General features: G+C 36.4%; 1 protein-coding gene across 1 annotated transcript in view; it reads right to left on the bottom strand.

Moving 5' to 3' along the window:
- The window catches only part of LOC145687886 (uncharacterized), a 47,687-nt gene that overhangs the window by 5,983 nt on the left and 19,001 nt on the right, over positions 1 to 22,703 (bottom strand). Inside the window, exon 3 of the mRNA XM_081761404.1 lies at positions 2,719 to 7,667. Within this exon, the coding sequence (XP_081617530.1) occupies positions 2,719 to 7,667 (4,949 nt within the window). The remainder of the gene's footprint in view (positions 1 to 2,718; positions 7,668 to 22,703) is intronic.

Genomic DNA, 22,703 nt, shown 5'->3' with positions numbered 1-22,703 from the left:
GATCAATATTAAACTAAAATCCACAATTGCACTCATGCTTAACGTATCAGCTACCTTTAGTTGTTTAACTGTTTCACTCGATATGATTCCAAAGTTAAATCTTGAATCTGGGGACCTGAACCTGAAACCTGGGGAAACCTTGAATCTTAAACCTTTTCTGAATATTTCCTGAAAGGGTTTGTTGAGCAAGTTCCAAAATAAGTTTCAATTCCTTGTCCGGAAATGACCCCGAGCGTTCAGGGGTGGAAATATATAGAAAAGCTTGACCTGTATGTCCTATGTATCAAAGTGCTCCGCAATGACTAGTAAATTAAGAATACAACATGCACTACTAAATTGTATCCTACACCAAGGTAATAATACCAAAAACTTGATTATTTCACTATAAATATCATATATTAGTGGAGCTACAAAGCTGAGAAAATAATATCCATAATATCCAACCAACAGCAAGTCATTTGGTATCACAGATAATATGACCCATTGTTATGGCTAGATGTGACACATTCGGTGTATTTCAATATTTTCCTTGATTTCACCTATATACATTGTCAGATCAGTACGTTTATTATATATTCGTCAACTGGTCATCAAGACGGTTGTTTGACAGGTCACACGACACAAAAACGTTCAATAGATTTTAAATTACTATTACCTGACCAGCGAAGGAGTGCGGGCGGCCGGTTTAGGAACTAAAATGCAAGCAGCAGTGTTTCTAACCGGATTACTTGTAATCAATCTATCACAGTTCTTTTTGTACTGTTCGTAATAATCCACTTCACGCATGTGCTCAAGTCAGGGGCAAGTCCAGGGGCGGGGCGATTCTCCCCCCTAGAATAGGATATTTTTTATTTTAAAAATAAAACCTAAGAATTTTCACCTTTGTATTATAAATGTAAAATAAAACTTAAAATAGGTAGGCCTTACTTTTTTCTTGTTTTATGTTGCAGAAGTCAAATAAAGCAATAAATTGCAAGAAATTATTTACATTGGCGTTCTTGCTAAAAAAAAAAGAAAAAAAAAAAAAGTCCACCTTCGAAATCGCAAGTGGCCATTTCTGTTCTAGAAATTGCAGAAAATAGCTACTTCTTCTTTTCTAAAAGTTTTTTTTTGGGGGGGGGGGGGGGGGGGGCAAAAACACACACCTTGATTTGACTTAGAACGACCGGCCCCCAAACATTCAGCCTGGATCAAGTTAAGACAAACAGTTTTAAAAGTTATTTGCAGAACATCCTAAGTTAAAAAAAAAAAAACCTACAACAAAAATACACCCTCCATATTAACTTGCGAACAAACTAGTGAGCAGCGTTTTACAGGCTGCTCCTGTTTTATAATGACATCGAATAAAACGTAATCAATGTTTATACAATTTGCTTAATACACGGTAGAAGCTCACTGAATTGTCAATTGTGCTATGTTGTCTTAAATTGGTAATTTCCATTCATATATCACTATTTACAATACATTTGCATTGCTGCAGGAATAGTTCACTACAACCACATAGCTCACGGCGTTCTTTATTAAGCGGAAAGAGATTAGGCTTTGCATAACATCTAAACTGCAACTTTTAAAAACCGTTGGATACACTGCAGAGTGAAACCCTCCGCTCCCCTGAACCACCGCGCTTGCCAAGAAACTGATGTAAACACAACAGCGGCGCCATCCTCCCAAAACCGCACTGCTATCCTGGTCAGGTAATAATTAGGTGGAAACTAGTCGTGATGGTAATTTGAGCTAATTTACTCGATCCGAAAAGCTTTTTCTTTCTAGTTATGTACACCCAATTGGTAAACAACATCCAGCCAGAGCTTTCTTCCCTGTCATTAGCCGAATCTTGTCGTGGCGAGAGGCCGTAAACCATGAAGGACGAAGGAAGAAAAGGGAGAAATTGATTACAAAATAGTAAAATTGTAACGCGAAGCAAAGATTCTAGATACAACTAAAGGCGTATTTTTCCAGTACAAATGTATATTAGAACTGCTCGAGAGAGCTCGTGTTCATCGTCTGTTTCCGTTTGTATCTTATAAAATGAAAGTAGAAAAAAAAAAAAAGGTGGAATTCAATCACATAGAAGCTTCTGTTTAAAGAGACCATGTACCTCTCAAACTTGTGCGTAACATTTACAGAAAATAATATTGCTGATAGATACCTGGACTGCAGTATTCTTTCACAGATAACAAAAGTATTGAAACAGGAAATTGGAAAAAAAAAAAAAAAAAAAAATGAAATGAAATATTTGAGTTTCACGTCCCACGGTTATGCCGGTGAGGCTAAAGGAGACGGTGATGACGAGTAATGAATGAAATGGTGGAATGAAGAAAGTGTGAGGAAACGGGAGAACCCCGAGAAAACCCACGCACGCGATGTTTGTCCACCACAAAAGTTCACTTGGCGGGGGCTGGGATCGAACCCGGGACCCCAAGCACCAGAGGTGAATGCTCTACCACTGAGCCACCGCGGCCCCTATTGAAACAGGAAATTATCTCAGAATCCATTTTGTGGATTTGCAAATGTGAAAGGAAGCAGTATTTCGTAAATTTTGGAAAATAAAGCATTACGAATTATTTTCACTATCACAGAAGAAATATATATATATATATAAAATGAAACAAAAAAACCCAAAGGCAGAAGTGATGAAACAGCGAGAATAAGAAGTATCCTTATAAGTGATAACATATGCCTCTTCCGAAAATTACTAAGTAATCAAGTTAAACATACCTTTTAGTTGTTTCATCTATGTTGTTTTCTGCTTGAGTAACCTCCACTTGTTTACCTGGCGAATCTATTTCTTTACATTTTTCAGTCTTTTGGGATTTGGCACCAACGTTTTTTCTTAATTTTTTCAGCACTTTTTGCGTATGTCTACCTATAATTTTTTGTACCTTCTTTTGATGAACCAATACGCGTCGTGGCTTTTTAACTGGTTTCTGTATGACTTGTTCAGACGGATTCGAAATTACATTATTAAAATTTTTGCTTTCTTCAGTATTATCACAGCCGATTTGCTTGTCACTAGCTTCATCTTCTGTTTTCTTATTAAAAGAAAATTCAGTACTTTCTGGTTTGTTCTCACACACTGAAATTTGCTCTGGAATATCTTTGTTTTTGTTACTTAATGGATCTATTTTCTTACTTTTCTCAGTCCTTTTAGAATCACTATTAGCACCCTTTGTCGATTTTTCCTTTATCACTGTCTTCTGCGCATAACGTGTACGCTTAATCTTTTGTTCATCGTTTTGATTATTCTCTACACATCGTGGCTTTTTTACTGCTATTTCTGTGTCAAGTCCAGATGAACTCACAATTGCATTATTACAAGTTCCACCTTCTTCAGGATTATCACAGTCGATCTGCTTGTCAATATTTTCACCCTCCGTATTAATGGTAATATCTAACTCACTATTTTCTAACTCTCCATCGCACATGGAATTTTCCTCGCGAATAGTTTCGTTTAGCTTATCTAGTGAATCTATTATTTTACTGTCATGTGTCTTCCCAGAATCAGTAATATCACTGCTTCTTAATTTCTTCTTTATCACTGACTTCTGCGTACAACGTGTACGCCTAACTTTGTGTGTCTCCTTTTCATTATTCTGTATACATTGTGACTTTTTTACTGCTATTTCTGTGTCTTGTCCAGACGAACTGGAAGTTACCTTATTACAAGCTCTGCCTTCTTCAATATTATCACAGTCGGTCTGCTTGTCAATATTTTCATCTTCCATATTATTGGTAATATCTAACTCACTATCGCACACGGAATTTTCCTCGCAAATAGTTTCGTTTTGCTTATTTAATGAATCTATTACCTTACTGTCATGAGTCTTTCCAGAATCAATAATATCACCATTTCTTGATCTTTTCTTTATCACTGTCTTTTGCGTATAACGTGTACGCCTAATTATTTGTGTCTCCTTTTCATTATTCAATATACACCGTGGCTTTTTTACTTTTATTTTAGAATCTCGTCTAGACGAACTGGAAATTACACTATTACAAGTTTTGCTTTCTTCAGAATTATCACAGGCGATTTGATTGTCAATAATTTCATTTTCCATACTATTGGTAATACCTAACTCACTATTTTCTAACATACTAACACCCACGGAATTTTCCTCGTTAATAGTTTCGTTTCCGTTACTTAATGGATCTATTGTCTTACTTTTCTCAGTGTTTTTGGAATTACTATTAACATCTTTTCTCGATCTTTTCTTTATCATTGTTTCCAGCGTATAACGTGTACGCCTAATTATTTGTGTTTCCTTTTGATTATTCAATATACAACGTGGATTTTCTACTACTGTTTCAGTGTCTTGCCCAGATGAACTGAAACTTACATAATTACAAGTTCTGTCTTCTTCAGTATTATCACAGTCGATTTGCTTGTCAACATTTTCATCTTCCATATTAATGGTAATATCTAGTTCACTATTTTCTAATTCTCCATCGCACATGGAATTTTCTTCGCGAATAGTTTCATTTAGCTTATTTAATGAATCTATTATCTTACTGTCATGTGTCTTCCCAGAATCAGTAATATCACCGCTTCTCAATGTTTTCTTTATCACTGACTTCTGCGCATTGCGTGTACGCCTAATTTTGTGTGTCTCTTTTTCATTATTCTGTATACATTGTGACTTTTTTACTGCTGTTTCTGTGTCTTGTGCAGAGGAATTGAAAATTACATAATTACAAGTGCTGCCTTCTTCAGTATTATCACAGTCGACCTGCTTGTCAATATTTTCATCTTCCGTATTATAGGTAATATCTAATTCACTATTTTCTAACTCTCCATCGCAAATGAAATTTTCCTCGCGAATAGTTTCGTTTAGCTTATTTAATGAATCTATTATGTTACTGTCATGTGTCTTCCCAGAATCAGTAATATCACCGCTTCTCAAGTTCTTCCTTATCAGTGACTTCTGCGCATAACGTGTACGCCCAATTTTTTGTGTCTCCTTTTCATTGTTCAATATACACCGTGGCTTTTTTACTGTTATTTCTGTGTCTTGTCCAGACGAACTGGAAGTTACCTCATTACAAGCTCTGCCTTCCTCAATACTATCACAGTCGATTTGCTTGTCAATATTTTCATCTTCCATATTATTAGTAATATCTAACTCACTATCGCACACGGAATTTTCCTCACAAATAGTTTCGTTTTGCTTATCTAATGAATCTATTATCTTACTGTCATGAGTCTTTCCAGAATCAGTAATATCACCATTTCTTGATCTTTTCTTTATCATTGACTTCTGAGCGTAACGTGTACGCCTATTTTTTTCTGTCTCCTTTTCATTATTCAATATACACTGTGGCTTTTTTACTGTTATTACTGTGTCTTGTTCAGACGAACTGGAATTTACCTTATTACAAGTTCTGCCTTCTTCAGAATTATCACAGTCGATCTGCTTGTCAATATTTTCATTTTCCATTCTATTGGTAATATCTAACAACTCACTATTTTTTAACATACTATCACACACGGAATTTTCCTTGCGAATAGTTTCGTTTTCGTTACTTAATGGATCTATTGTCTGACTTTTCTCAGTATTTTTAAAATCACCATTAACATCCTTTCTCGATCTTTTCTTTATCACTGTCTTCAGCGTATAACGTGTACGCCTAATTATTTGTGCCTCCTTTCGATTATGTAATATGTGTCGTGACTTTTCTACTGTTATTTCAGTATCTTGTCCAGACGAACTGGAAATTATATTATTACAAATTCTGCCCTCTCCAGTATTATCACAGTCGATTTGCTTGTCGACAGTTTCATTTTCTGTAGTATACGAGATAGAAACAGGTGGAGAAGAGCGTAGTTCTCTGTCGCACAGAGCATTTTCCTTTGGACTAGTTTCGTTTTGCTTATTTAATGAACTTGTTTTCTTATTCTTTTGATTCTTAGCAGAATCAGTCTTAACATTTCTCGATCGTCTCTTTATCATCGTTTTCAGCGTATAACGTCTACGTCTAATTTTTCGTGCCTTCTTTCGATTATTTGATATACATTGTGGCTTTTTTACTGCTATTTCTTTGTCTTGTCCAGACGAGCTGGAAATTACATTATTACAAGTTATGTCTTCATTATCATCACAGTCGATTAGCTTATCAACAATTTCATCTTCTATATTATTAGTAGTATCTAGTTCACTATTTTGTAATTCCCTATTGCATACGGAATTTTCCTCTGGACTAGTTTCAGGTTGCTTATTTAATGAATCTACTTCCTTACATTTCTCAGTCTTTCCAGAATCACTATTAACAGCATTTCCTGACCTATTCTTCTTGACTGTCATCACCGTACAGCGCCTACGTCTAATCTCTCGTGCTTGCTTTTGATTGCTGTATACACATCCTAGTTTCTCTGCGCTTACTTGTGTACCTTGCTCAGAAGATTTGGTCGCATCCTCATCAGTTTTGCTTTCTTCAGTTCTATCGTCGTAGGCGAGTTTCTTGTCGAGTTCACTATTTTGTAATTCTCTACCGCACAAGGAATTTTGCTCTGTACTATCTTTGTTTTGGTTATTTAATGAATTTAGTTTGTTACTCTTCTCAGACTCTTCATAATCAGTATGACCACTTGTTGACCTTTTCTTTTTCTTAGTCTTGAATGTACGGCGTTTTCTACATCTAACCTTTCGTGTTTCCTTTTGATTATTCAATAGGAATTCTGGTTTCTCTACCGCTATTTGTGTGTCTTGTTCACAAGATTTGACTACTTCATTGTTAGAATTTTCATTTTCAACTTCTGTATTGCCATCACAGCCTAACTGTTCATCACTAGTTTGGTTTGCATCACCAGTCGAACCAACTTCAGTTACATGCGATTCACCATCGGTACTTAGCTGATCTCCTAATGATCTATGACCCTCAGTTCTTAAATTACATTGGAACTGTTCGAAAACGTTTCTTGGAATTGCTACCTGAGCGTTACGTAAATGCACAGAGTCTAAGAGACTTCGTTCTTTACAGTGCTCATTAGATGATTGGCTGTCAACAAATTTTGCGCTTTCAGTTCTTTCAACCGAAGAAATATTACTGATACCAGCGATATAAGGATTATAAACATTAGTATGTGTTTTTTCTTGATTCTGTGTCTGGGATGTAGATTTGGTACTTAATAAATGGTGTTGCTGGAACTTATTTCTACATTTTTGTTTACGAGTACAAATTACTTTCTTACTATCACTAAGTACTTGACCTGTGGAAATAGTATTTGATCTTCTAAGCGTATGCGAAAACTGGTCTAATTCAAATTGCGATGATGAGGTCTTTGTCTGGATTTGCATTTCACGTATAACACAATTTTCTCCACATGTCTCTTCAATATTACTCATAGTTTTTCTTGTTAAAGCAGCTCTGCACTCCGTCTGTTCCAACGCTCGCTGTTCAAAATCTACGTTGTTTTGAGGAAGTGACTGCCTCTCTGTTACAAAGCTAAGTTCACCATATCTTTCTTCTCTGTAATTCGAAGGTAGCGAACAAAAGCCAGTTTCCTCGGAGCTTCCTACGCCATCGGTACATGCGACGTCCCTTTCATTCACGTGATCAGCTATTACGTCTGATTCATTGTCATTTTCCACCTTGATATTAGCACTTTCATTTTCATATTTTGATTGACTTCCACTTCCTCCGTAACCGATACTTTTTAGCAGGTGTGAAGGCTGAAAAAAATAGAAAGAAAACAATTATATTCTCATATAAAAAAATATGTACATACCATTTCACTGAACACTTGTTTACGGTAAACAAAAGAACAAAAGTTTGTGGTTCCCACAAATAAAGCTTCATTCACTATAATAGTTAAATTTCTGCGTAGCTATACATGCATACGGGTTTACTTGTTTCAACTACAGGGCCAGTCTAACGCTAGGTTACCATGCTGCAAGAATCTTGTAGCTGTCATTAAAAGAATCTTGCAACCCTATAATATTTCCCTAGTAAACATAGTCTTGAAAGGGACATGCAAAATTTTTTTTAGTCTTGTAAGGAGTCAAACCATGTGCAACTTTCTGGGTCGTCTTGCTCGCTAGCTGTTATCGCTCTCCCACTGATATAAAGAAAAAAAAGTTCCGCCGCTTCCGAAACGACGGATTCTTTTGAACGGGAAGGGTAAGCGCGCCAAAATACATGTTTTTAATGAGGAGGTTGAGAATTTGTCCACACGAGTGCAGTGCTGCATGAGTGGAGACATCTTTCTTGCTTTCAGAAAGTTGTAATGTGTAAACAGTAAACAGAAAGATGTGTTGCAAAATTTTTTAATGGTAGCTACAAGATTCTTGCAGCATGACAACCTAGCTTTACAGTCTCCTATACATTTCTGAACATATGCTTGTCATATGTTTTATATGAACTACGAGGCTGACAATGTTGTACGGTCTAAGGTATTTGGTTGGTGGGCATAAGACATCTAAGATCCCAATTTCACAAGGAATGGATGAGTGTATATATATATTTCTGAACTTCTCAACCAATATTTTCGTATCATCATTCAGTATTACAGTCTTCTTTCTCCTAAGGAGCACTATTTATTCATTTATTTAACGGTATATGAAAGTACACAGGCATACGCCCATAACATATCTTCTTGACATACATAATTGAAGGTAACATGAACCTTGAAAGGAAGAAACACTAAAACATGGAAAAAGAGGGAAAAATAAAGGGAAAAAAAGGAAACAACGTACAATCCAACCATGAAAAAAATGATAATATACATATAGGTTAACAAACAATGATAAATTATACATGGTCATTATTTAGTATTTCATACAGAAGTTTAACAAACTTAACTTTCCCATTTGAAAATAGGTCTATCCTATCATTTAATTTACTATAGACTCTCAGCATTCGTATAATAGGTGAGTGTGCATGAGTTGAACTTTTCGACATAGGTATATAAAAGATATTTTGATTTCTGGAGCGATATCTTGGTACATAGAAAGGGATATGTTGCAACAATGTTGAATTATTAATTCTATTTGTCAATATATTTCTTAACACTTTCAGCCCCATGTGTATCTTTTTGATACACAGTGAGGGTTTACTGATGGACCACGTGTATCAAATAGATACACATTGGCTGACAGTGTTCATAGCAAACTGTAGTCTGGTCCCGGGATGAAATTTACTCAAACAGGGTTGGGGCTGAAAGTGTTAAAATAATAAGAGAATGTACAATTCTTCTATCCTTTAAACTACGTAGATTGAATAGGGACCATAAAAGCGACACTGACAAATAACTTGTTGAATCTGGTTTAAATGGTTTATAACATAAATACCTCAAAAATTTGTTTTGAATCACCTCAATTGACTGGATGTCTCTCTTAAAGTGGGGACTCCAGATTACCGATGCATACTCTAGTTTGTTCCTAACAAGGGTTGCTATAACTTAATAATTACCGATGGTTGTGAAAATACTTTTGTGTTTCTGATAACAAAACACAAGGCTCTATTTGCTGAGTTTATAACACTAACTAAATGATTACCAAATGTTAATTTACAATAAAAAATTACACCAAGATCTATAATCAATGTAACAGTCTCTATTTGAATATTATTAATTTTGTATACATATTTAACTAAATTGTGTTTTTTTTTTTTTTTTTTGTTTTTTCTATTAAAGGTATATGTAAAACTATAATAAAAGAAAAATATAAAAGTACACAATCCTTGTAAAGCATAAAGGTAAAGGGTCTTGAGAGTTTTTCTAGCAAAGCTGAACGCGTATCCCCTTCAAAACTGTCATATTCATTAATACGAGCTGTGTAATTCTGTTGTAAAATGTGAGAGAAACTTTTCCATTTTGAAGTTCTCTCGCAGCTTACAAACAGGAAAGGTTACTCCCAAAAGAACAACAACGTAGAGGTTGATAATCTCCCATTTCGCATGTACTATAACCATCACCTCGGAGTCGCAACCTAAAATTTAAAAGAGTGACTTCATTACTGTTTTATTTATACACTAGCTGAAAATGACCATTCTTCGCATGGGGGCAATATTTGGAAGTCAACGCCTGTCGGAGTATCTCCATTCATCTCAGCGTCAGCTATGAATTTGACACTAATATCGGTCATTGGATTATTTTTACATGTCTCGAAAAAAAAAAAAAAAAAAATGAAAAAAAAAATGAAATCTTTGAGTTTTACGTCCCACGGTTATGCCAAAGGAGACGGTGATGATGAGAGATGAATGAAATGATGGAATAAAGAAAGTGGGAGGAAACGGGAGAACCCCGAGAAAACCCACGTACACGGTGTTTGTCCATCACAAAGTTCACTTGGCGGGAGCAGGGTTTGAACCCGGGACCCCAAACACCAGAAGTGAACACTCTACCACTAAGCCACCGCGGCCCCCTTACATGTCTCGGTATTCCCCCGGTAACATCCGAACCGCAACCGAATGGAGTGATTTTGGAAGTTAATGCGATCGGGGTTTCACCACTGATCTCAGCGACCGCGAAAACTATGAATTTAACACTACTATCGGTTATTTTCTACTACTTTTACATGTCCCGGCAAACGACCCCCCTGGTTCGAATTTTGTATAAATAAATAAATAAATAAAAAAGAGTTTTGTCTTGGTTTGGGACCTGGACCAAGGTACCGGTGACCAAAACTTGGTAGCTCTCGGTCCAGTCGTCTGGTCAGCACACAGACACACAAACAAAGTATTTTATTTATATTAGGTTAAATCACTCGTTGTCTTATAAATGGCAACGCTATTTTTCCGCAAGCTTAATCTAACTGAGGAACATGGAGTACGAAACTAATGCGCAAGAACTGAAAATGAGTTGATCAAGAGCTAGAATCTTCACTATTACTAATGACACAAAGATTAGATGTTGCAGTACGTGAGTATTTCCATCATTTCAATAGCGCGTGATTTAACAAGGGAACTCTGAAGCGGGAATGGAAAAAGAATTACCTAGTAGAAAATAATGAAAACAATCACGTACACAATAAGAACTTTCGCTCTATGCATCATCAGATAGGTAAGGTAAATAGTACGAAAGAAAAGAATAAAAGAACAGAACTAAGCAAGTAGGTGTGATGTTTGGATGCTAGGTCATATGCTAGTGTTGCCAGTTTGAAAAATAGAACTTAATGAAGGGTGATAAAAGTAAAGAACTGCTATATCGAAAAGCGTGCAGGAGAGTAATGGAAAAAAATATAAGCTAAAAGTTTATATACATACACATACGAAGGAAAGAACTGAAACACTGTGAATATATATATATATATATATATATACAGGATGTGCCATAATTCACGCAAGGGGACCCGGGTTCGATTCCCGGCGGGAGCTCATGTGGTTCGGATTCCACGTTAATCAGTAGGTCCACGTCTCATATAGCCTCGCTGCTGAACGGGACGTAAAACTCAAAATCAATCAATCAATTCACGCAAGGGGTTGCAACACGTAATATTTCCATGAGAATACGATTAATGTGAATGTTTCTTGTGATCACCGTAGTAGAAGTATGGGGAAAATGTTCTAACCACCATTTTACTCTTATTTTGCAGATTGCAGGAAGTAGACGTCCAGGAAATGCGAGACGGAAAAATTTACACTTGCGAAGAGAACCAAAGTTACTTAACTGTATTTTGAAAAAGTCTTAACACAAAGAGTGTATCGCCGCTAGTTTCATGTTAGGGATGTACATACTGAATCAATGATTCGTCGTTTGCTGGGATGTTTCAGAGAGAATGGTTCAGTAGCTGATTTGCCACGATTGGGGAGATCACGCTCGGCAAGAGCACATGCAACAACTGAACGGGTTCGGAAGAGTATCGAAGCACCGGAAGTGTCCACAAGAACACGGACTGGTCACGTGAGATTAAGTCGAACGACATTGCGCTGCATTTTAAAACATTTGCACCTGTATCCCTACAAACTGCAACTGGTGCAACAACTGCAACAGAATATGGGCAACACCTCATATTTGCTACGCACATTGAGAAGTCAATTCGTGAGAAGGCAGACTATTTTGCCAACTTAATTATGTATACCGAAGCACACTCACACCTCTATCGGTACGTAAACAAACAAAATTGCACGTTTTGGGGTATCGACAATCCACCAACTTCCAGCACAGCCTCTGAAGTGTACGGTATGGTGTGGTGTTATGTCCCAGAGAATCACTGAGCTTTACTTCTTCGAATATGACTGTCACCGGTGTTCGATACCGGACGATGATTCAAGAAGTTTTGCGCCCTGCATTGGAGAACATGCCAAACGTTTGGTTCCAGCAAGATGGCGCTACAGCGCACACATCTAGGGATACAATCGCACTTCTGGGAACCATATTTTGGTCACCGAATCATTTGACGAAATTCGAACATTCGCTGGCCACCACGATCGCCAGATTTAAGGGCACAAGATTTTTACCTTTGAGGCCACCTCAAAAAACGGGTATGTGACATTAAACCTAAAACAACACGGTAGCTCAAAAACATCCGCTCGGAAATCAAAGCGATTAACTCCAGCAACTTTGAGAAGCGTAATGGCGAACGTTGTGTTAAGAGCACATTCGCGCGAACTGTATCATGGTGGACGTTTACCTGCAATTATTTTTCACACGTAGGTAACAGAAATCTTTCATATGTATTTGGTCTAGGAATTAATTCGTGCGGGTGGACAAGAGATGGCGCAACGAACGGAGCGTCCCACAGTTCCGTGTATCCACACATGTGTTGCAAACCCCTGTCATCGCGTATCGTTCGTAGTATAGGGCAGTGGATTAAAGCGTCAACAACACCAGTTTGTAGTTAAGTGAACATGGCGCAATTTGTGCCTGATAAAGTGTTTTTGCGGGGTGTCCTGCTGCATTACTTTAACATGCAGAAAAGTGCGACTCAAAGTCATCGTATTTTGGTGGAAGTGTATGGTGACCATGCTCTAGCTGAGCGAACGTGTCAGAAGTGGTTTGCACGGTTTAGAAGTGGTGATTTCGGCTTGGCAGACCAAGAGCGAGCTGGACAGCCAAAAAAATTTCAAGACGAAGAATTGACAGCATTGCTCGAGAAGGATTCGTGTCAAACGCAGGAACAACTTGCAGCAGCATTAGGCGTTGATCAAACAACAGTCTCCAAACGCTTGAAAGCCATGGGAATGATTCAAAAGATGTCACATTGGCTTCCACATGAATTGAAAGACAGAGACGTTGAAAGACGAAAAACCATTTGCGAATTGCTGCTTCAACGACAGAGCAGAAAGGGGTTTCTGCATCGAATTATTACGGGTGATGAGAAGTGGATCCATTACGAGAACCCTAAACGAAAATAGGCCTGGGTGAAACCAGGTGAACCAGGTCCATCACAACCAAAACGAGATATTCACTGTGCAAAGGTTATGCTGTGCATATGGTGGGATATGAAAGGTGTGGTGTACTATGAGCTGCTGCAACCGGGTGAAACTATGAATGGAGAACGTTATCGACGACAATTAATGCGTTTGAAGCAAGCTCTGGCCAGAACACGACCAGAATGGGAGAACAGACATGATAAACTTATTGTTCAACATAATAACGCTCGCCCACATGTCGCAAAACCGGTCAAAACCTATTTAGAAAATGTCGGATGGGAAGTTTTACCCCACCCGCCGTATTCACCAGACGTTGCTCCTTCGGACTACTACTTGTTCGATTGCATGAACAACGATTTGATTGGACAGCGGTTTACTTCTTCAGAAGATATCGAAACATGGGTCTCTGACTGGATCGCTTCCAAGGATGAGGACTTCTTTCGCCACGGAATCCGTACATTGCCTGACAGATGGGCGAAAGTGGTGGCTAGCGATGGACAATATTTTTCTTAAGGTATTTATGTATTTTGTGTTTGTACTACAGCTTCAATATGTGCGTACCAACCGCACGAATTAATTCCTAGACCAAATAATGTATGTTATACCAGAATTTCAATACATATTGCTAACATACGCGAGGAGTTATGCTGTTTTGAAACCCCTCGTGATTTATGGTCTACCATATATTGGGATACCCTGTGATATAATCAAATTAACATTGTTGCCAGTCCAACACAAAGTTGTATTTTTTTTTTTTTTAAATGGCACTGTCAGATTATTACGTATTTCAGATCTACATATAAAAGAAAAACATATAGTAGCACAATTGTTACACAGTGTTACAAAAGAAGGACGTTACAGAATCACAAACATCGAAAAACAACCAAACTCTGAAGGGTTCTAGAACATTGGTAACTCAAATGACACGGACGGGGTAATGCATATTCAGAGTACCTCATACCGGATAATACGATCATCATACGACGTATTTCGAACAAGTGGAAACAAAGTTCTAAGGAACTGAAAATTTGTTTCCTTACGAAGGAAAAGTGTTTAGATAAGTATGAAATAGAATTACGTACATGTTTTCCAATAGACATAAAAATTATAATGCTGTTTAGAGCAATTTTATATCTCAAACCATTTTGGAGATACGAAACAAATGATAATTTGATATATTGCTTAAAATGACGTTATTGTGGGAACTTTTTCAAACATTTTTTTTTTTTTTATCTTGCCTCTAAAATACTGTTTGGTAGACTGTGTCATTGCAATAGGTTCTCGGAATTAAATAATTTTAAGCAGTGTTGAAAACGCTAACAGTTTTCAGCATATCTAAGGACGGTTTGAGATATCAAATTGCTGTAAACGACATTATGACCTTCACATGTATTGAAAACCATCTATGCAATAGGATAAGGTACTGACCTAAGAAGTTTTTCGAAATATGTTTAATTCCTTGTAACTTTGTATTCATTCGAAATCTGTGATATCATGGTCATAGTATTAGACACTATAGTACTAGGGATGTGCATTGCCCCGTGTGTCTCATTTGCTTTATTACTGCTGTAAAGGTCACCAAAATTTGGATGTTTATACGACTACAGAGTCCTTAGTTTGCAACAGTGCATTCCAAGGAGAGATACAATCTCCACTCTTAATCCTCTGTTGAAATCAGAAATGGTACAAAAGTACAACTTTTGCTTTCAATATTGATCCCCATAAGAGAAAAAAACAGTAATAGATCTTTGGAACTGTTTCTTCACATTTATTTACCCAATCTTGCCTGTAACGACTCTGTTGAAACCGGAAATAGTGGATATTTAATACCATCTCTGGTTTCAATATTGATCCCTACAGAACGAAAACTATATAATAGATAATGGGAAGCTGTTTCCTTGATAACATATTTCGGGTATGCTATGGGTTATCTATGATTAACACAGAACGGGACAAACGTGAGAAGTATAGTAGTCATAGCAATAACCAACCTTTTCTTAAGGTAGGTTGTCACTTTACAAGAATCTTGTAGCTGTCATTAAAAAATCTTGCAACCCGATTTTTCTATTTACTGTTTACACATTACAACTTTCTGAAAGCAAGAAAGATATCTCCACCCATGCAGCACTGCGCGCTAGCGAAGACAAATAGTGAACCTCCTCATCAAAAACGTTTATTTTGGGGCATTTCCCCACCCGTCCAAAATAATCTGTTGTTTCAGAAGTGGCGAAACTTTTTTTTTTTAATGTCAGCGAGGGGGCATTCTCCTTGCAAGATGAAAAAAATGTAGGGGAGGCCGGGGTTATAAGAGACGGCTAAAAAATACCGTAAATATCAAATCGAAATTATATATAAGTAATGGCAACGTCAATACCTTTACTTTCCTACCCCACTTGCACTTATGGACTAATATGAGTTTTTATATTGTCATGCTATGAAGAAATACCTTCACTTTGAACTTACCACAGAAGTTCGTGACTGTTTTAAAATAAAATTTTATTGTGAAAAATGAGTTACAAATGTGGAAATGACTGCTATGTAACTTTGTGACTAAGATCATGAAGATTGATGTGAAATTTTGAAAAATGCTGAAACATTGGACTTCAGGTCAATTGAGGGCATGTTTCTTATTACCCCAGTTCAACTTTATGTTTATTTAGCGCATGTGACGAGTATAACCTGCTATTTTTTGTATATAGACAGTAAATAGGAAAATTCCTACTATGGCAATCCAGTCAGAGTCTGTGCATAGATATAGTCACAGTGGAGAATATGCTTTGGATCAACTAATTTCATCATCAACTGGTGAAAGTTTGCCAGGAGAAATTGATCCAACCAGAGCAGAATCTTGCTTAGAAATGTATTACGCCGTGTACTATGATCTTGACTGGTATAGGATTATTGCTTTTCCAGATGAAGGACCGTGCAAGGTTAAATTTTTGAAAAAAGAAATAAGTGGTTTCAATTGGCCTGCCTATGATGACATTCAAACAGTGACATCCCAATTTGTGTTTTATGGACCTATCAAACTGGATGGAAATGAAAATGGAAATGGGCCATTCCAGATTTCCAGAGGATAGCTCTAAAAAATTCATTGTGTTAATAGCAAAGTGAAAAAGGACTTTTGAATCCAAAACAGAAAGATTAAATATGACTCCTCCTCTCTTGGTAGGCCTAGGTGTTTGTAGGACTATTAATACTTGTTAGACTCATGCCTATATGCCACCAGTTCTTTTTGACTTATACATTTTTTTTCTATGTTTGTTTAAGTGGTCCAGTCTAAGATAATTAATAAGGCCTACCTGCTATAATTATGTTACACTAAAGTTTAAATTACATTTATGAGGTTTTTAAATGTTACCTTGGTGTTTACATAGGCTAGCATAACATTTCCAAACTCTTTTCTACATTTTTCATATGATTGTTCGAGTGTACATCGTAAAAGGTTTAATATTCATCTATATATATAAAAGAGAACGTACAATTTTTTGTCCGCTCATCACGCTAATACGGCTGAACCAATTTCTTTCATTTTTGGGGGGTTATTAGGATTTGGACCCTAGATGGTTTTTATCATATCACTTTAATTTTTAATTACCAGTGTCTTGAGATAATTGACCATTCAGGTGTCCATAACGTACAAATCCTTTGTTATTAGTTCATCATAGGTAAAAATAAACGTATTTATATGCAACCCGCATGACCGTGTCACTCGGCGGGTTAACATAAATGACAGGCGATATACAGCGGAAAATAGCTTGAATCTTCTGTTTAAAATTTTTTAATTGATTTGCTTATTTTTACAGACACTTTTACAATATGCCAGCACCGGGATGACCGCAGCGAAGCGGGGCGGGTTAACATAAATGACAGGCGATATAATGTTAAGATTTACTGCAATCTTCTATGGTTTTTATCATATCACTTGAAAGCGAAAAAGTAAAAATTATCTAAGTAACAAAGTTTATTGCGTTCCGGGGTGACCGCAGCGAAGCGGGGTGAACGCTGCTAGTCTTACATATTTTTCGAAAATGTAGTTTTCCATAGGCTACATTTTACATAGAATTTGGTCAACAATAGATTTACAACATTTTTCAATGTTCTCTTCTTGTCTGATTACAATTTAATAGCTTTTTCAATCCATTTAAGTTAGCTAAAACTATTTTTCAAATGCGGCGTTTTTCTTTCATTGAGAATTTAGGCACTTTTTAAGTTCATTTTCGACATTCTCCAGAAAATTTCTTGTCAGTATTCTTTTTTTATTTAGTAGTGTGAGTTTTATCCATGATGTATCTAGATTTCGTAAAACGCAACTATACTTTCTTTTAATGGTTTTTGATATTTAATACTCAGGCAAATATATTTTCCGCACGAACTATTCAATTCCGTTTTTTAAATCTTGATATTTCGGGAACATACGTAAATATTTCAGATCTGAAAAAAGTAAATTGTTCAGAATTTGTCTGAAGGTTTATCCTTAAACCACTACTCATTTTCTACTCTAAGTATATAAGTACTGAGAGCCCTGTCTCTTATTACCACTTAGGGGTAGTACGAGACACTGACTTTAACAAAAATTTTCGTGAATTTTAATTTGGTGTGAAAAAAGAACTGAAAAAATGTGTTAATACATCAGCAGGTTTCATTTTTTAGTACAATTACATATTTTTTTCTAGTTCCTCAAGAAATCAATGCAAGTGCAAGAATATTTTTTGTCTCTTATTATCCCTTTCAAGACTATGTTTACAGGGAGAAATATTGTAGAGCTGCAAGAATTTTTTTAATGACAGCTAGGGTAACTGTCCCAATAATTGACAGTGTACCAGTAATTGACACTGTTGTCTTTTTTTCGACGCAACAAGACTGCGGGACTAGGTACAAGCAAATGCTGCCACCTTTTCTTCCTTTGCAGTGTTGTTAATCCCACACCACTGTTAATATTTGCCTCTAAGTAGTAGTTCTCCAATGAAAACAGAAAATCGATGGACAGTGCAAAATAGTACTATAATAGCTATATTAGCGAAAGAAATAAACATGTTTATGCAGGTGGAAACTTATAAATCAGCTTGATAAGTTGGTAGAAAATTATATGGTTCATTAGAATAAGATATTAGGAGATGTCAATTACTGGGTCACAAGGTGTCAATTATTGGTGAATCTCACAAATCATGGTGTCAATTACTGGTACAATGATCAACTTTTCGTATACATATTGTAAAAAATAATAATTATTAGTCTATTATTTTTATGATGGTCTATATAGATGAAGGAAGGATGCCTTCGTACCTCTACGAGAAATCAGTAAGCCAGGCTCATTTAAAGGGTGAAGAAACTTGCAATTTGTCAAACACTGTTCTTATACTGTCAATTATTGGGACAGTTACCCTACAAGATTCTTGTAAAGTGTCAACCTAGCTTTAGAAATCTAGATGTCGATAATTCTTACACCAAATATCTATGAACATTCTGTTGATGGTGAAATGAAAAGAATAAGAGTTTTAGAGGAATGATTTTAATGCGTATAAATGGATGTTTATTCGTGTCTGTTCCCAAGTACAGAGTCTTGACTCGACATTGGGAAATATGAAACGAGCACATATCTTAAATTTATGATGTAAAATACAGATGTCTGAAGAATACAAGTCCTGCAGATCAATCACGATGCCTTAGCTACACTATAGGAGGAAGTATGTAAGTATGTTCCTAGCTTAGTTACGTTATTCTCTTCTTTCTGCGTTTAACGTCGCAACTCTCTCGGCTATAAAAGGCCAAGTTGTTTCTGTTTTTCGACTCGTGCTGAGGTCATACACTTACTACACTCATGCTGAAACAGTACGTAAGGCTAACATACAAGGATGGAGAGTAGATGTATTTAAGGATGTAAATTAAATTGGAAGATTTGCAACTATGAGTTGTAGAAAAGTGTGTGTTCTCATTGCAATGAGGTATTAGAGGGTCAAATTTGAAAAGAATTACAGCTAGGTTTCTGGTACTTCTTCGGCGAATGTATGAGACCTTACAAGTCACAACCCTGTATTTAAATATACTCCCTACTCGGACGCTTCACAGCTACTTCTGTTTCTTAATTTTTTTTTCTTTCCTTTTCTTCATATAAGAAGCTTAGCGAAAACTTGTTACGTACTCCTTTAGTGTAGCTGGTTATATTTTTACTATTTTCAGGTAATTCATTACTCAGTAAAATATGTGTTGGTCACGATCGATTTTATTAAAAATGGGCAACTTACAGAAAATATATTTAGAAGCAAAAAGTATTACAGCCTCTTATATATATATATATAGTCTATAACAAAATAACTGCACCACTTAACAAAACACAAGAAATATTGTGTTTTTGATGATTCATAACAAATAATACTGTTCCTATTAAACATTACGTCAGGCCTTGGTTGGTATGTATGTTAATAACTTATAAACTAATTGTTCACATAATGCCATAATTTATGTCTAAATGATACAAATAATCTCGGTATGTTGCTTTTGAATAAAGTAATACTATAAACATATCGCAAATTATGACATTTCAATAATGATTATGAGCAAAACTTAATGTACTGTATCTGCACCTAATGAATATTAAGATAAACATAAAAGTCCATTTTCCTATAAATGTCTCTCAGAACATCATATTCTATCGTTTAACCACCTTCGTGCTGAAAACCTCTGCAATATGCTGTACACTATGCTTGGCCCATATCAACCTCTATTTTTTGGTACCATTCGACAACAATGGCTTAAATGAGCTCTGCCCTGGTCTTACAGGTTTGTTCCTGAAGCCGACTGGACATGAGGTGCCACAAATTCTCAATGGGGTTCATATCAGGGAAGCTCAGTGGTCACCACAACCAGTTAATGCCCATCTCAGAACACCACGTATTAACTACTCGTTGCTCTGTGACAGAGAGCTTTATAGTCTTGGAAGATGAAGTAGTCTAAATTTTCACATAAAAGTAATCTCTAGCAGTTGGCAATAAACTTTTCGATAGGATTGTGGTGTATTATTCGGCAGAAAAGGTCCCAGTTCAAATTTCCAATCTGCCCACATCCCTCGAGGTGAAACAACCCGACACTATAACACTTACATTGAACTTTTGTGTTGCCAAAACGCAATCACTCTTCAGTTCCCCACCCTTCCTCATCCAGAACCTGACACCACTATCATTCCCAGGTAGCATAAATTTCTTTCCGTCAGAAAATATTACGTGTTTCCGTTGGTCAACACCTCAGGCACAGTATATGTCACAAAACTGTTTCCTCGCTTTGATGTGCTTCTTCGCAAGACAAGGCCTTTTCCGTGACCTCTTCTTGGAAAGTGCTTCTTTCTTCAGTGCCCTGACAATGGTTATGTGTTACGCAGTAACACCAACATCATCAGAAATAGTTCAAGCAATTTTTCTTGTGATAGAAGATCGATCGTTTAATGCTACTGCCTTTTTTTTTTTTTCCCCGCACAACACGTGGACTTATTTTTGGTTTTCTCCCACAATCTCCTCAAAGATGACGTGGCAAGGTTACTTTGCTTCCTAACAATTCTTTCTACTGTTGTGTGATCCACACGAGCGTCTGCAACTATTTGCTACTGCGAAAAGCTCGCTGATTTTAGAGCAAGCATCATTCCTTGTTTACGTGGTGACGTAACGCTTATTATTTTACCCATGAAATATACAAGTCACAGTTACTGCACAAAGTTGCTACAATAAAACTCAGAAAACTCTTGGAAAACTATTTAATGACTGAATAACTCTGGAAGAACAATTTTCCACACAATTTCCACCTGTAAATAGACTATATCTAATTAATAGACATCAGCCATTTCGACAAAGATATCAGAGCCACCTGCTGGGGAAAAGCAGAATTAAAGAAAGTGGTGAAAATATAGAAAAAAGCATCAAGTAGCACCAAGCAACAATTTGAGACTTGATTCGATATTGTAGGGTACATAATTATTTTAATATTAAAACATACTTCAATGTTTCTGTAAATTTCTTGAATGGTGCAGTTATTTTGTTACAGACTTTAGAGAAGAGATAATGAATACGAGCCTACACATAAAGCCGGCATTTTGGTAGGAGATAGGATAATTGAGTATATATGATTTGTAGATGATATGGCGCTTCTTGCGGAATCTGTAAAGAAAATCAATAAGATGATAGAAAAACTTGAGGAACGGCTGTAAAGAATATGGGATGAAAATAAATGGTAGAAAGAAACAATTCATGATGATTATTAGTGATGATATGAAGTGTGAATGTGAAATAAAAGCAAAGATAGGAATGGCAAAAGAAGCCATTAGGAGGATGAAAAGTCTATTTTGTGGGACCTTGAATAAAGAATTGAGAAAATAGATTCATAAAATGCTTCGTGGGGAGTATTGTACTGTAGGGTCAGAAACATGGACATTACGCAAAAGCGATTAAAGACGAGAGGAAGCTTACGAAATGTGGGTATGAAGAAGAATGGAAAGAATTAGTTGGGTTGAGCGTAAAACGAAGGAGAGGGTGTTAGAAATGGTGGAGGAGAAAGGAACAATTTTAGATATTATTAAAAAGAGAAAGAGAAACTTGTTGGGACATTGGCTAAGAAAAATTATATGAGGAACGTACTAGAGGATATGGTGGCAGGAAAGAGAGGAAGGAGGCGAAGGAGGTTACAGGTAATCGACAATATCAAAACGGAAAATAAGTGAAGACGAAGTGACCTGTCAATAACAGTAGAATGTCCATGATGATAATGATAAGTATTTCAAATGGAATAACTAATTACTATTTTACACACTAGTTTGTATTTCATAAATAAATTACAATAAAAAATATATCTGCAATATAAAAGTATCGTGTAGCAAGTATCGGTATTAGTTTCACATTCGGACACTATGATTTAAATACTATAATTTCAATATGCTAATTATCTACCAAGCGCTCTTCATTCTTTTCTCTCTTCCGCTTATGACGACACAGACAAAATCGCCAGTTCCAGGAAATACTAAACGCGTTCATAGTGTATCTCCCATCCAAGCACTGAAATATAAAATGCAATCCTGTTCAACATCTAAAAATATCTATATTGAAAAGACTTGTCCTACCATTTTCTTTTACACTGCAACATGAATCTGTCATTTGAGACATATTTTTTGCGAGCTTCGCAAATGAAAAAGGAAAGAACTTGAATACGTGAATGAAAACAAGAGATATCCAAAGCACTAATCCATTTAGACTAACTTACCAAATAGAGGCCGCAGTGGCTCAGTGGTAGAACGTTCACCTCTAGTGCATGTGGTCCTTGGTTCGATCCCAGCTCGCGCCAAGTGAACTTTGTAGTGGACAAACACCGTGTGCGTGGGTTTTCTCGGAGTTCTACCGCTTCCTTCTACTTTCTTC

Source organism: Thermobia domestica, chromosome 6 (genome assembly GCF_964235325.1).
Source record: "Thermobia domestica chromosome 6, izTheDome1.hap1.1, whole genome shotgun sequence".
Taxonomy (NCBI): Eukaryota; Metazoa; Arthropoda; class Insecta; order Zygentoma; family Lepismatidae; genus Thermobia; species Thermobia domestica.
The sequence above is the reverse complement of the archived record's forward strand: the minus strand, read 5'-3'. Positions and strand labels throughout refer to the sequence as shown.